This window comes from Kryptolebias marmoratus, linkage group LG5, assembly GCF_001649575.2.
Source record: "Kryptolebias marmoratus isolate JLee-2015 linkage group LG5, ASM164957v2, whole genome shotgun sequence".
Taxonomy (NCBI): Eukaryota; Metazoa; Chordata; class Actinopteri; order Cyprinodontiformes; family Rivulidae; genus Kryptolebias; species Kryptolebias marmoratus.
Genome location: NC_051434.1, coordinates 11,477,144 through 11,490,144, shown reverse-complemented (window position 1 = coordinate 11,490,144; position 13,001 = coordinate 11,477,144). Strand labels below are relative to the sequence as shown.

Below are 13,001 nucleotides of genomic sequence, written 5' to 3'. Positions count from 1 at the left end.
AAAAAAAAGATACGGAGTTTTATTTATTTTTTTAACAAAAAAAAGAACAATAAATGATTGGAATTTATTCAGTGTTTCTTAGAGGAAAAGGAAAAACAAAAAGAAGACAGTAACATTAATACTGAAAAGTCAGACAGAGTAATCAGCAGCCTTACAAAGATTTAGTTTTGGGTTTGGGTGGTGTTAAGGAGTTCTGGGCCTTCAGCTGATGTGGTTGGGACCCCATGTTGGATTTTATTCTGCCTTCTCGTAGTGACGCTTAGACGTAATGGTTCCGATTGTCAGTGTCTGCAGCAGGAAGAAAGATAAAGTTAAGAAAAAAACAAAACAGGACAAGCGTTCGTCAAACAGACGTCGGGTCACGCGTTTTCAGAAACTCACCAGCAGGAGCTTGTTTCCATCGACTTCCCTCATCAAAGTTGTCTCTTTGTCGTCCCATTTCTGTTTGTGAATCATCTTCCCGTCCTCTATCGTCACTATGGACTTTATGTAGGAGAGACACAGTCAAAGTTAAGCAAAATTAAAATTTTTTAGAAAAAGCTGCAGATTGAGTCACTCCTCCCACGACAACAACAACAAAAGTCTTCCTCAAGAAAACTTGCTTCGAACTTGTAACACTTTAACTGAAGAGCAACCAATATGATTAAAATGAAAATATAAAGAACGTTAACCAATCAGGGAGTTTAAAAGCGGGAAATGTGTTCCCAATCACTTAAAAAAAAGCTCTGACTGTAGATTAGCCTACATTAGCCGAGCTACGCTAAAATATATATTTTATGAGTGGGTTTCATCCTTCTCCATCCCACTGAAATGTTACTTTTACAACTCTGTTCTAGCTTTACTAAACTGAAAAATGTTTTAACCTTAAAATTAGAGCTAATTTGGTTATTCAAGCCATGAGCTACGTTAGCTGGTCTGTTTTGTTGGTTTTTTTTTTTGACCTGATTGTTGAACTTTTTGACCTGAACTTGACCTGTTTCTACTTTTACAAGAACAACAACCTTCACCCCCCAACGGCGTGACTCACCACCCATCATGTCTGTGGCTGATCTTGCCGTACGTCCGGTGATTTTTTTCGTTTTGAGTTTCAGGCATGGAGCTTTTACCAGAAGTGCTATCTCCAATCAAAACTGCTTGAAGGGGATCTGCTACTCATTAGACTAATTACTGACAGCTCCACGCTTTTGTGCTGGGACCTTACAGTTTAGCTTTGCATGATTCGCAGAAAATTATAATGATCTTATACTGGCTCATTCTCCTGCTCTGCAGTTTATTCTCTGTCTGAGTCCTATCATCTGTCTCTTTAACGTCCTCCACCCTAAGAGTCCAGCTTCTGGAAGCAGTAAAGCAACATCTGGAGGTACTTGCAAGCTTCAGAGCAAGAATGCCTTCGAAGCACGCTTTATCTGAAGCAGATCCCCAAACTGGGAGAACTAAAAGCTCTCAGGTATTTCTATGAAACAGGAGTTTCAAATAACATTTTGGACAATGCATCTGAAACTGAGCTCCACCACCGCATGCATGACAGGAAGTCCAACATTATCCTAGAGCCTGTAGATGAAAATGAAGGCTTCGCGTGGGAACCCTCACCTTAACCTTCCTGTCGTCGGCGGTGACCTCGTCAAACTCCTCTCCCAGTTTGAAGTTCATCTCTGTGCTCTTGAAAGAGCTCTGGGTCTTCAGGGTCACCTTATCGCCGTCCACGGATATGATGGTGGTGGGCTTAGTCATGTTGCCCACTTTACGGGTGGCAAAGCCCACACCTGCACAAAGAGGACACATGGGCAATTATCACGGGGTAATTATTGCAGATTGGCTGGTAGATCCAGGAAGCTGCGGTCTCTCAAAGCAGATGATCAGCAAACGAACAAACACTGAGCATGACCCACGCCTGAAGGGGCTTTCCTTAGATTATTTATTTATTTACAACTGCTTTGAGAAATACTGATGGTACTGGTGAAACCAAGTGAGAGAATTAATGTGCTACGAATGATGTGTTTAATATTAGCTTCACCCCAAATCTGTTAAACTGAAAGTCGAGCCAAAATTTGGTTTTGAATGAGACGATGGTGAGATATCTCAAGAGCGTGCAAACAGGAAAAGTCGTTTAAATGATTCTGTTGGAGAGAATTTCTATTAGTTGTTTGAACCTTTGGTAGATCTCTGGAGCTCTTGGTGTAAAGATAATTTTGTGGGATCTGTTTATACAAGGTGGGCACAGAAGCTGTAGATTTGCTCTCCGGGCGTCTTCAGCTGACAGAATCTGTAAATCTGCATTAGCCTGCAATCAGGCCTGCCGAGTCCCGCTGACCTGTCTGAGCATGCGGGAGTGCAAATGGTTACTCACGTTCAGGATCACAGAGCTGTGTGTATGTGAGTGTGTGTTTAAGGGATCAGGGCCGTTCAGTTTATTGGGCAATAGTGACTCATGCCCTTTCCCTTCAAAGCGCAGAACCTGTTCTGCACAATTAGGAACAGGTACGCCGAAGCGGACGTGCACGGCTGCAGAGGCCTCGTCGAACATGGTGCTGGGCTTCAAGACGTCGGAGGGCCCCTGGTTTCCGCGGCAACCGGGTCAGACAGGTCGATGGTGTTCGGGCTCCAGCGTCGAGGGCCCATGAATCTTTCTGTCACGCGTGAAGTCAGACAGCTGCGAGCCCCACGGCACCTGTCCCTATCACACACCGAAGGCCAGCGAGTGTGTGAGCCACGTTCTCCTTCAAGTTAACTTCACGGTTATCTGCTTCGTTTAAATATTCAACCCCCTCCCACGGCTTCAAACAATGAGCGGCTTTCAGGAAGGTCACTCACACAACAATGTGTGTGTGTGTGTGTGAAAGGCAGATGTTGGTCATTCAGGCTCTTTCACAGTAGGGGTTTTCTTTCCTACTCTACAGCAGAGCTCCTCCTTCTCTTCCAGCTCGGACCATGTGGTCTATCATTCTTCCCTTTTTCTTTTCTCCTCCTCCCCCTCCAGTTTGCATCTTCTCTGGCCCATTTCTTTTCTCCCCCTGTCTCTCTTTCCACACACCCACTCTTAAATCTCCTTTTTTCTAAATTCTCTATTTTGCTCCCATCTTTATTTGCTTTGCTTCCATTTAAAAAAATACAAAAACCCTACCTCCACCCTCCACCATTGAAGCGGTTTAAGCCTCTGTCTTTCTTCATTATTACCACATGTGCTCACATGCAGCAGCGCCGGCCCACACCACTGCATCCTCTCCTGTTACACCCGCATGCGCACATGCTCCCGCCCACTGTAAATACATGTTAAAATGAAATCGTTCTTACCCAGCTCTTTCATGTACTCATCAAAGTTGTCGCTCTGCTTCAGGTTCCATGTGCCAACGAAAGCCTCGACCATGTTTGCAGCGATGCAGAAAAATGAGGGCAGGAGCCTGGGTGTGTGTGTGTGAGGGTGTGTGTGTGTGAGCAGCAGCAGCAGTAAAGCAGAAGAGCGTCAGAATGAGAGAGGAGAAGGAAGACGGGCAGAGAGAGAGAGAGTTTTTAGTCAGCACCACAAGGCCTTCCTGCAACCCTACTGGCTGGATGTACACCGGCTGTTCGTGATGTCATCAGCCTGTGCATGGGTGGAGGAGGGCGGGTGGAGAGAGGCAGAGCATGTGCAGTTTGCCTGGATGACTAACATGCAAAAAAAGCACATTTGAATTTGTCTTTTTTCTGCATCTGCAGCTTTCTTTCCTCTAAAACATTCATGTAGCGCCGTCTAGGTGTCTGTGGGTCTGAATCAACAGGAGAGAAACTCAAACTCTGAGAATAAAAGGCTTGAAGGAGAGAGATGGAGGAGGCCCTGCTGTCAGAGAGGAGCAGCAGTCCATTTTTCTGAGCCTTGAAGCTCTTCTCTCCTCACTACTCGTCTTCTCAGATCCATCTTATTCTGTGTATTCCACTATCGTAGCTACGACTAAAGGGATAGTTCAGAGCTTTTGAAGTGGAGTTTTTTTACGTGAGGTTATGAACAATTAATATCTTACATGTTGCAGATAGCCTTTTTAATAACCTCGGTTTAGAGAGTTAAGAAGTTAAGAAGTCGTTTCGCGGTCACGTGGTTGCGAGATGTTCGTTTTCACACGCAGCTTTCGTCGTCCACGAGACACTCGGATCGGAATTCCCGGGAAGCTCCTCCCTCCTCCTGCAGCGTTAAAACGGGCTTCCTCCCACCGGCTTTTCAGCTGCTGTCCTTTTTTCTTTTTTGCCGGAATGGTCGTAAAAACGGCTGTATTTTCTAACAGCCTCCAGCTGCTTCTCAGAGGAGCAGTAGACGAAAAATGGCTCCATTAAAGATCACAGGCTTTTCCACATAAACACGCCCACAACAACTTATGACCAACTAAACAACACTGTGAGAAAAAGTTGAGCCATGGCCTTGTGTCGCAAAGTGAAGCTGCTACGAGAACAAAAATGACACCGACTTAGTGACTTCTCATGGAGCATGACACAGTTTTCAAAAAAACAATCTTTTTATTTGTCGATTTGAAAAATGTCCTCGCAGGCATGTTTCCAGAAATGTTTTCGTCCACACGGAAACACAGAAAACGACCCAAAACGCTGCAGTAGCTATGGCAGGCCTGTGTGTGGCACTGCAACAAGATGTAAACACACAAAAAAAGGACACTCTCAAGTTTAGAGGTGAAGCTTTGGCGCCATCGTTGGGTTTTGACTGTTTTCGCTCAAGAGTGAGATTTTTTTTCACTCAGAAATTTGTTTTTTAAGACTCGCCATTTTGTAGCTGCTAAAATGCTGTTTCTGTGTGGACACAAAGCTGAAATGGATAAGAACAAAAATTTCCCGGTGTTGATGGCCTCTTAGAGTTTAATTCAGACCCAGCTGATGAGCTAACGGCTAGTCTGAGCTGGATCAGGACTAAAGAGGACTGCTGCCATCTTTAAAAAAAAACTCCAACCTGAAAAGTTTTGAGTTTTGCTGTTTCAAAAACTTTGAGACTGGGCTGGTTTTAATCCTCTCTGGTCCTGGGCCTCGCTCAGACTGTCAGCTGTCGTAAATCAGCTCTTTCTCCAAACTGAGGTCATTCAAAGAGCTGTCTACAACAAGACATTAACTGTTTATAAGTACTTCAAAAGGTCCGGATCATTGCTTTAACGTGAATGTTCCTGTTTGTACAGACTTGAAAACCAACATGCACCCTGGTTCATGGGAGCAAAGCAAGCTGAAACATGAAGATTATGGAAGATTGATGTTTCTGTAGAGCTTATTTTGCAAACACACTCTCTCTCACACAGCTTGTTTTGTTTTCGCTGAGTTCGGCAGGTTTTCATCTCTACAGTAGCACGGACTGACTCATCCGTGTAACTCTCACCTCCTGCAGATGAAAAAATCTGAAATGTTAAATGTTTTTTCACTGAATCACCTGGGACACAGTTTGCTCCAGGGAAATTGATCAGAGAAGTCAGTCATTTCTGAAAAAGAAACAAAAAAAAGGACTTTGCTGCTCATTGGACGAATGATTTGTCCATCGAGGTTACAGACGAACGTCAAGTGATCTGAAAAACCGAAGCAGTCAGATCTGCCATAGATATATATGAAACCAATCAGTAAAGGATGTTGACTGGTTTGAAATTTCATATTCTGACTAAAAATAACTAACCTAGGGCTCTGGGCAGGTTAAGTCTTTTGTAATCCATAAAATCACACAAGACCATCTTTTCTTTGAGATCTAGTTAAAAAGCTAACGGCACAGTCTGTCTGAAAAACGCTAAACTTTCATCAAAATGGAAATTTGTTAGAATTTAGTCCATATTGGAAAATGAATGCTAACGAAATTCACAACAAAAAGGAAGACAAACAACTGTGGGGACGCTGGGAGACATAATCCTTTCACTGGACTTGTGCTTTCGCTTTAGCTCATGGCTGGAAGTTTGTTGCAGACTTAGGGTGTGTTCACACCAGCCATGTTTAATCTGCCTTAATCGAACTCTAGTTTGTTTGCGTAGAAAGTCCGGTTCGTTTGGGGTGGAGTGAATGAACCATCATCAACAATCGAGTTCTGATGCAGACCAAAAAAGTGAACTCTGGTCTGCTAAAAACCTCGGTCTCGGTTCGGTTGAAGGGAACTCTGGCACGGTTCGAATGCATATAGTTTGTGTGGCACATGTACCACAGACAAAACAGAAATCCTAAAATTTGACGCCGCTCCATTTTGGTTTACTTCTCCAGAAGAAGGAAGTTGCCCTTAGCTTCTTCTTCAGGGGTTCTCATGTCGTTTCCTTCAGTAGTTCTCGGTGCGGCGCCACCGCAGGCGAGGGGGGAACAGGTTGCTCCAAGGGTTTGGGTCGACTGACTCAGGGAACTGCGCCAGCTGAAAATGGAACAACAGTTTTGGTCCACAATCGAACCGAGTCTACGGGACTATCAGGGGTGAAAAACAGCCTTAAACCTGCTAAAACCCCTAAACTCAGATTAACCCACCAAAATGAGTCTGGATTAGTCAAGACTTGAATTTTGGTTCCAGCAGTCAAAGATGTCCCAATGGGTTGTTGGACAACCAACTTGGAGTCCTCACATGGACAGAAGACCAGACAACACACACACACACACACACACTCAGTGTAGCTGTTCTCGTTCAGAGGGACAAATGTCTCAATCTTTCTGCTTCTGATGAAACTCTCCTGTCTGCAAAATCCACGAGCAAATGAGCTCCGCAGGTTGTGCAAGAGCGAGCCCACATCAGATCAAACACCCTGTAACACACACGCACACACACACACACACACACACACACACACACACACACACACACACACTAACAGGGAATCGGGGGGATAAGTCAACAGCGAACACTGTTACATCACATCGCGCCACATGACCCACTGTCCCACTGTCCTTGTCCTCCTCTGGCCTCCCTGACACATGTCACATCTGACATGAACAGGTGTGTGAGATTACTGCTGCCATTACATTTCTTATTTTGTTGATTTTGTGCACGTCGGTGCAGATGTCCACCCACCTTATCGTACGTGACGCCAAGGGTTTCATCATTTTTAATTTAATTTTTTCTTCCCTCGTCAGGAAGGCAGAATTAGGAGCCTTTAGAGTCTAAAAGGAGAGATGTTCCCTGGCTGTCAGTAGCTCCACAAATGTGTTTCGACATGTGTGTGGGTGTGTGTTTGATCCTCTGGCAGTCCTATGATGGAGTGCTTTGGGATGGCAGCTTTGTTGTATTTAAATCGTTAACGGTTCAGCTACAAGTACTATCAGGCACAAAGAAGAGGCCAAATGTCGTATTATCTGGGTCTGATAGTACTAGTATTATTAGTTAATAAGAGTTTGTGGTAAATGTGACTTTGTGATTTGAGTGTGTATGACAAGTTGTGCTTTCAGGCTTATTTGCTCAGTGCAGCAGATGTAATTAAGCCTTCATCTAATCCAGGTGAACCTGTTTGTTCTCAACAAACAGGACTTCAGTCAAACAGATGCTGGCGTTGTGCTCTGGCACAAACGCTCAACCAAAAGGGCCCTCGTTCATTAACGGGGAGCTGCGTCTTACGAGGAGGAGCAGGAACGTCCCGAAACCCAAGGAAAGTCCAGATTTTCTCTCTCAGAGCCGAGCTTTTCCCGCTCATCTCTCTGTGAGAAGAACGAACGAGCAATCAGACGTCACCTCTCCCTCCTCTAATACGCTGCAGCTGAAAATATCTGCTCCCATCTTCACTTCCTGTGTCCGTATGAAGTTTAAATTACGACACAGAAGGTTCATCACATAAACAGAGCGTTGTGTCTGCATAAACACAATCAACAGGAAGACTGAAATAAAAAATCAATTTATTGCCGCAATTAATGGCTTTAAACTGTTGATTTATGACTCACAGATGAAGTTGCAAACATAAAAAATGACACTATTTAGACATTATGTGAAGTTTTCTTTCAAATAAAGTCCTTTTTGATTATCTTTCAAGCTCTGTCAGATGGGAAAGTTGAGCAGAATAAAGAACTATTAGTTTTTACAACTTGAAAACCCAAACATTTTTCTGTAAAATCCTTATAAATAATTAATAAAGCTGCAGTATATGGTGTGTTTATTATCACTCATGCAGTCAGATTTAAAAATAAAGCACTGCCAAAGCATTACCTTGTTGCTAAATGTTCCATATCTCAAGAAACAGGTTTCATAGATACATTAAAAAGTGAAATATCTGTCTTTGAGTGTCTGACTATTTAGCCAGCATGACTGTGACGTTCTGGTGTTTACGTTTTAAGCCTCATTTACTTTTGATGTTTATTATTGTTCATAATAAATCACGTATTTAGCAAACTTTGCGGACTCTTGTGTAGTTATTGCTGATCAAACTGGTTCCTGACTCTGATCGGGACGCTGTTTTAAATCTCAATCTGTCGTAAATTAAAAGGTTAAAAAGGTTTATTTGATATAAGGGCTGCTTTAACAAAAAGGAGCTGGTGCACACAAGCTCATCGTTGTGTTTACATGTCCCGGTCTGGCGTGTTTTGTGTCATTCCTCCACAAACAGGCTTAAGATTGATTTCATTGATTTGTTCTGCAAATCCTCCAGGGAGCCAGAAAAAAGCTAAAAAAAAAAAAAAAAAAAAAAAACGTTATGCATCATCTATTTGTCCTCGTCTCTTTTTTGGGTTTGTGTCACACGTACAGTTATCAGAATCAAAGCTGAATCATATCTCTGCAAACAAACAAAGAAATAAAAATATATCAGATAAAAATGTATCAGACTTGTTTGTTGCCCCCCTCAGAATACAGTAGTTGCGCCATCTGCTGGTCAGAAAGTAGCACTGTAGTACTGGTAGTACTTGGTTCAGGTTCTGTGAAGATTCTCCCCTTAATGATGAAATTTAAACCAGATGATAAACAATCTGTTGCTTCAAAACCAACCAACCAGCAGAATAATAACAATATCAGACTTAAAACCCAGATTATCACTAAATCATCATCACATTAAAGTATAAAAACAGGACCATGATGTCAACACCGACAGCCTCAACAACCATTTGACTGTTTTTATTAATTTATATTGATGTCTCTTGCAACTATTATGTTAAAACTATTACTCAAGATATTATTTAAAATGTAATTTAATCATCTCTAAACACTCCTCATTGGGGGTTTAGGAGTCTATAGCCAGGCTTTAAACGTGACTTTGGGAACCACAGAAATGAAAAATCATCGACACATTTCAGGATTTCTGCGTCTTTGCGAAACGTTGTTGTTGTTTGGATTCAAAACTGAACTTTAAAATTCATCTTCGTCATAAAGAGCCGGAGGAAAAGTTGATCCAACACGAGTCTTAGAGACAGAACCAGGAGGGGATCAGCTGGACAGTGTGTGTCCCAGTGTGTCTTAGTGTGTGTTTCAGTGTGTGTTGCTTGTGTCTCAATCTGTGTCTGCATGTTTGTCTCAATGTGTGTGTGTGTCTCATTGTGTGTGTTTCAGTGTGTGTCTCAGACAGTGTGTGTTTTATTGTGTGTTTCAGTGTGTCTCAGTGTTTGTCTCAGTGTGTGTTGCAGAATGTGTCTCAGACAGTGTGTGTTTCGGTGTGTCTCAGTGTTTGTCTCAGTATGTGTTGCAGTGTGTGTCTCAGACAGTGAGTGTGTGTCATTGTGTGTTGCAGTGTCTGTGTTGCAGTGTGTCTCAGTGTGTGTTTCAGTGTGTGTGCAGCAGAGGAGAATATTGGATTCCTTTAGTGAAACTATGGTAACTGATCCTGAGCTCGTTTTCTCTGCTGTCAGTGTGTGTGTCACTGTGTGTTAGTGTGTGTTTCATTGTGTGTTGCAGTGTGTGTCACTGTGTGTTAGTGTGTGTCACTGTGTGTCAGTGTGTATCAGTGTGTGTTAGTGTGTGTTAACACCAAAACTTTCCTCCATGCTTTGACACGTCAATGCTCCCCCGCAGCAGCAGTTTCCAGTAATACATGCTCTTTTCCAGCAGGTACAGAAACACCAGAGGTGTTATTATTTGTTCACTCTTGTCAGCTTTTCATTTTCATTTCCTTGTATCTTTACTAAAGGGTCAACTATATTTATAGTTTCATATAACTAAACTCATACTTCATGTGTCTCTTCTTAACGTTAACAAATTTGCATCACACCTTTCATTTTTTTAGCACATGCTCTAATTATATCTATGGAAAGAATTTTTAAGCAGAAAGCATAACTTTGAATGAAACAAAATCAACCTTTTATTAAGAATTTATATCATCAACAAAATGCAAGAGAGATTTGCCCTGTTTTTATATATATTAATGTAGTATTTGTACATATATTTATATAAATATACATACATTTGCTTGTCAAAATTACTCAGGAAAGCCGTAGTTTTATCCTTTTAGAGCTGAAACTTTAGCAATGTTATATTGAATTGACAGACTTTGTCACTCCTCCTGTTAAGGATTATACCTAATAAAGAAATAAGACATTTATCGTTAATGACCAGTGAATTAATGCTGTGATGGGGACAAAAACTCACTAAAAACATAAAATAAAATTGAAACTACAAAAATGCGTTCTTTTCTGTTTTATTTATTATCCCAGTTCAAACGATCCTCCTTTATCCAGGCTTGGGATCGGTAAAGATGATCGGAAAGAGACACCAAGTTTTTTTAGTGCAATAATTTATTTAAGGTAGAGAAAATTTTACACTTAAACCCCGCCATGTATTGTGGCGGCTTCGCGCATGCGCAATTCATGCGGTCTGCAGTTGGCAGCGGATGCTTGCGTTCATGTCAGTCTTCAACAACCCCCCAAAAAGTAGCTAGGTTCGTCGCTAGTCGCTTTTTTTCATAAAAATTGTCGCTAAAGGGGTCTGAAAACTCGCTACATATAGTGACAGTCGCTAAATTGGCAGCCCAGGTTAGCTAGTCCTCTTAAATGCTAAAATAGGGTCACTTCCGGTTTCATTGTTTAAAAAGTATCACCTCATCATTACTAGTCATTAAAGTTCACTAGTTTACTTAAAATGCATCACGCAATTCATTCTTAAAAATAAAAAGGCTGGTCGTCATGACCAGATTGTTAAAAAAGACGGATATTTAGGAATAAGTCAATTTATTGTTGAGCTTTTTTTATCTTTTATTTTGGTAGGAACATCGCAAAACTTCCGGTTGCTCTTTATTTACCGTCTCCATGGCAACCACTGCAGCTACATGGTACTCTGACGTCCCGTTACTTTCTCTGGAAGCTGGGAGCCGAGAGTAACTCAGCGGCGACTCGAGGATATATAACAATAAAAATATAATAATAATTGTAATAATTGTTTCGGTTATTTTTTTTTTAAAATTGTTTAAACAGATGACGTCCTCAAAGAAAGACTGGCATGGAAGCGAAGCGGCGAGAAACACTAAGTGGAGAATGGCAGGTGAGTTGTGTGTTGTTAACTTCATGTTTGATAACTATTACAGATAAAACGTTTTTATTTTTATTTTTTATAACAACCTGGGTACATTGACAGCAAGCTATGATGGTCTGCTGGGGGATTATTAAGATCCTGTTCACCTCCTGACACTTTGGCTGGCAACAGCTGGCTCTTTGTGAGATGTTTAAGCTTCATATCCTGAGCCCTCTGAGAAAACCTTTAGTGTATGTTTCTCAGACAGACATAGAGCAGTGGTGTCCCTGTGTGTGTGTGTGTGTGTAAACAAAAACAAAAAAACAAAACAAAACAAGAAACAAAAGCTCAGTGGAGACAGATCGCATCTCTCTTTCCTCCTTTTGTGCCAGAAAGTGAAACGTCAAAGATGCTGGATGTGTTTCTCCAAAGCTCCATTAATCATGCAGGTCGAAGAAGCTTTTGTTGTGGTGTGTGTGTGTGTGTGTGTGTGTGCGTGTGTGCGTGCAGGAGTGTGAAAACAAATCCAGCTGATCAGATTTGAGCCTTTTCCATCACACGGAGTGCAGGGGCCATTTGAGATTCTTCAATCAGCATGTCGCACTGGTTGAATAATTTAGGCTTCCTTAAGTCATGAAACCCCCTCACCAGCACACACACACACACACACACACACGTACACACACACACAGACAGGATGAGGAACTGGTGTTGTGTTACTCACAAGGTTTTCTTTGTATACAAGTCTAGAAGACACTTTCACTAATTCCTCTCCCGCCTTTTCTTTCTGGTCCTTTTTGTCTGTTCAGCTCCTCCCGACCCGCCATTGAAGCGTCCCGGTGGGGCGCCCCGGCCCTGGCCCATCCACCCCCGCCCCGCAGAGCGCGCCCACAGGTCCCGCATCCCTCCTCGTCTTCCTCACCCACCTCTCTTCCACACCCGGCATGCCGAGGAGAGCGCTGAGCGACCTCACCTGGTCACTGTTGTCCGCCCGAGCGCTCAGAATGACCTACGGAAGGTGAATTCTGTGTTTCGTTCAAGCCGTCACTCATGAGCACGGCCCTGTGTTTATATCCGAGGGGTTTTGGTCTAGATGAGGCTGATCTTTTATGGAAATGATGAATTTCTGAACAAACAAAAGGGACGAAAAGGCAAAGCAAATTTCCCACCTGTCACAACAGATATATTATAACTAAACTAGGTTTTATTTACAGCTTGTGACCAGCACTTAAAGTAGAGATGTACCAATTCTGAAACTATGTAAATTTAAAAAAATGTTTGTCAAATTTCCAAATGCCAGGGTTGTTTTTTTTAGTCATTTATTTTCTATAAGTTTAGGGAAACAATAACACGTGTGTTAAAAAAGTGTCAACCTTTTGTCCCACAACCTTTAAACGGAAATGCAAAAAAAAAAAACAGTTTAAAAGACTTGTTTTTAGTTAAGCTATCACCGACTAAATGTGTTTCATTGCCCAACAAGTTTTCTGTGAAAGGTAAAATGATTCTCATCACATTCTTTAATTAAACTCAGTGTGAAACAAACAGCAGGCATCAGCTGCCACATCAACAGGCCAGCAATATGTCCTGAAACCAGTTTATTTTTATTCAGTAATCATTTAATTTTGGTGCATTTTTAACGTCTTCAAAGGAATATTGGTGTCATTTGTCCACG

The 13,001-nt window shown here is 42.1% G+C and overlaps 1 protein-coding gene across 1 annotated transcript; it reads right to left on the bottom strand.

The window, feature by feature from the left end:
* Positions 1 to 36: 36 nt before the first annotated feature.
* Positions 37 to 3,492, bottom strand: fabp3 (fatty acid binding protein 3, muscle and heart). Its single transcript, XM_017423697.3, has 4 exons — positions 3,292 to 3,492; positions 1,591 to 1,763; positions 382 to 483; positions 37 to 288 (listed from the first exon to the last, which is right to left on the bottom strand). Exons 1-4 carry the CDS (start codon positions 3,362 to 3,364, stop codon positions 235 to 237), a joined length of 402 nt encoding a protein of 133 aa, XP_017279186.1. The 5' UTR covers positions 3,365 to 3,492; the 3' UTR covers positions 37 to 234.
* Positions 3,493 to 13,001: the final 9,509 nt, after the last annotated feature.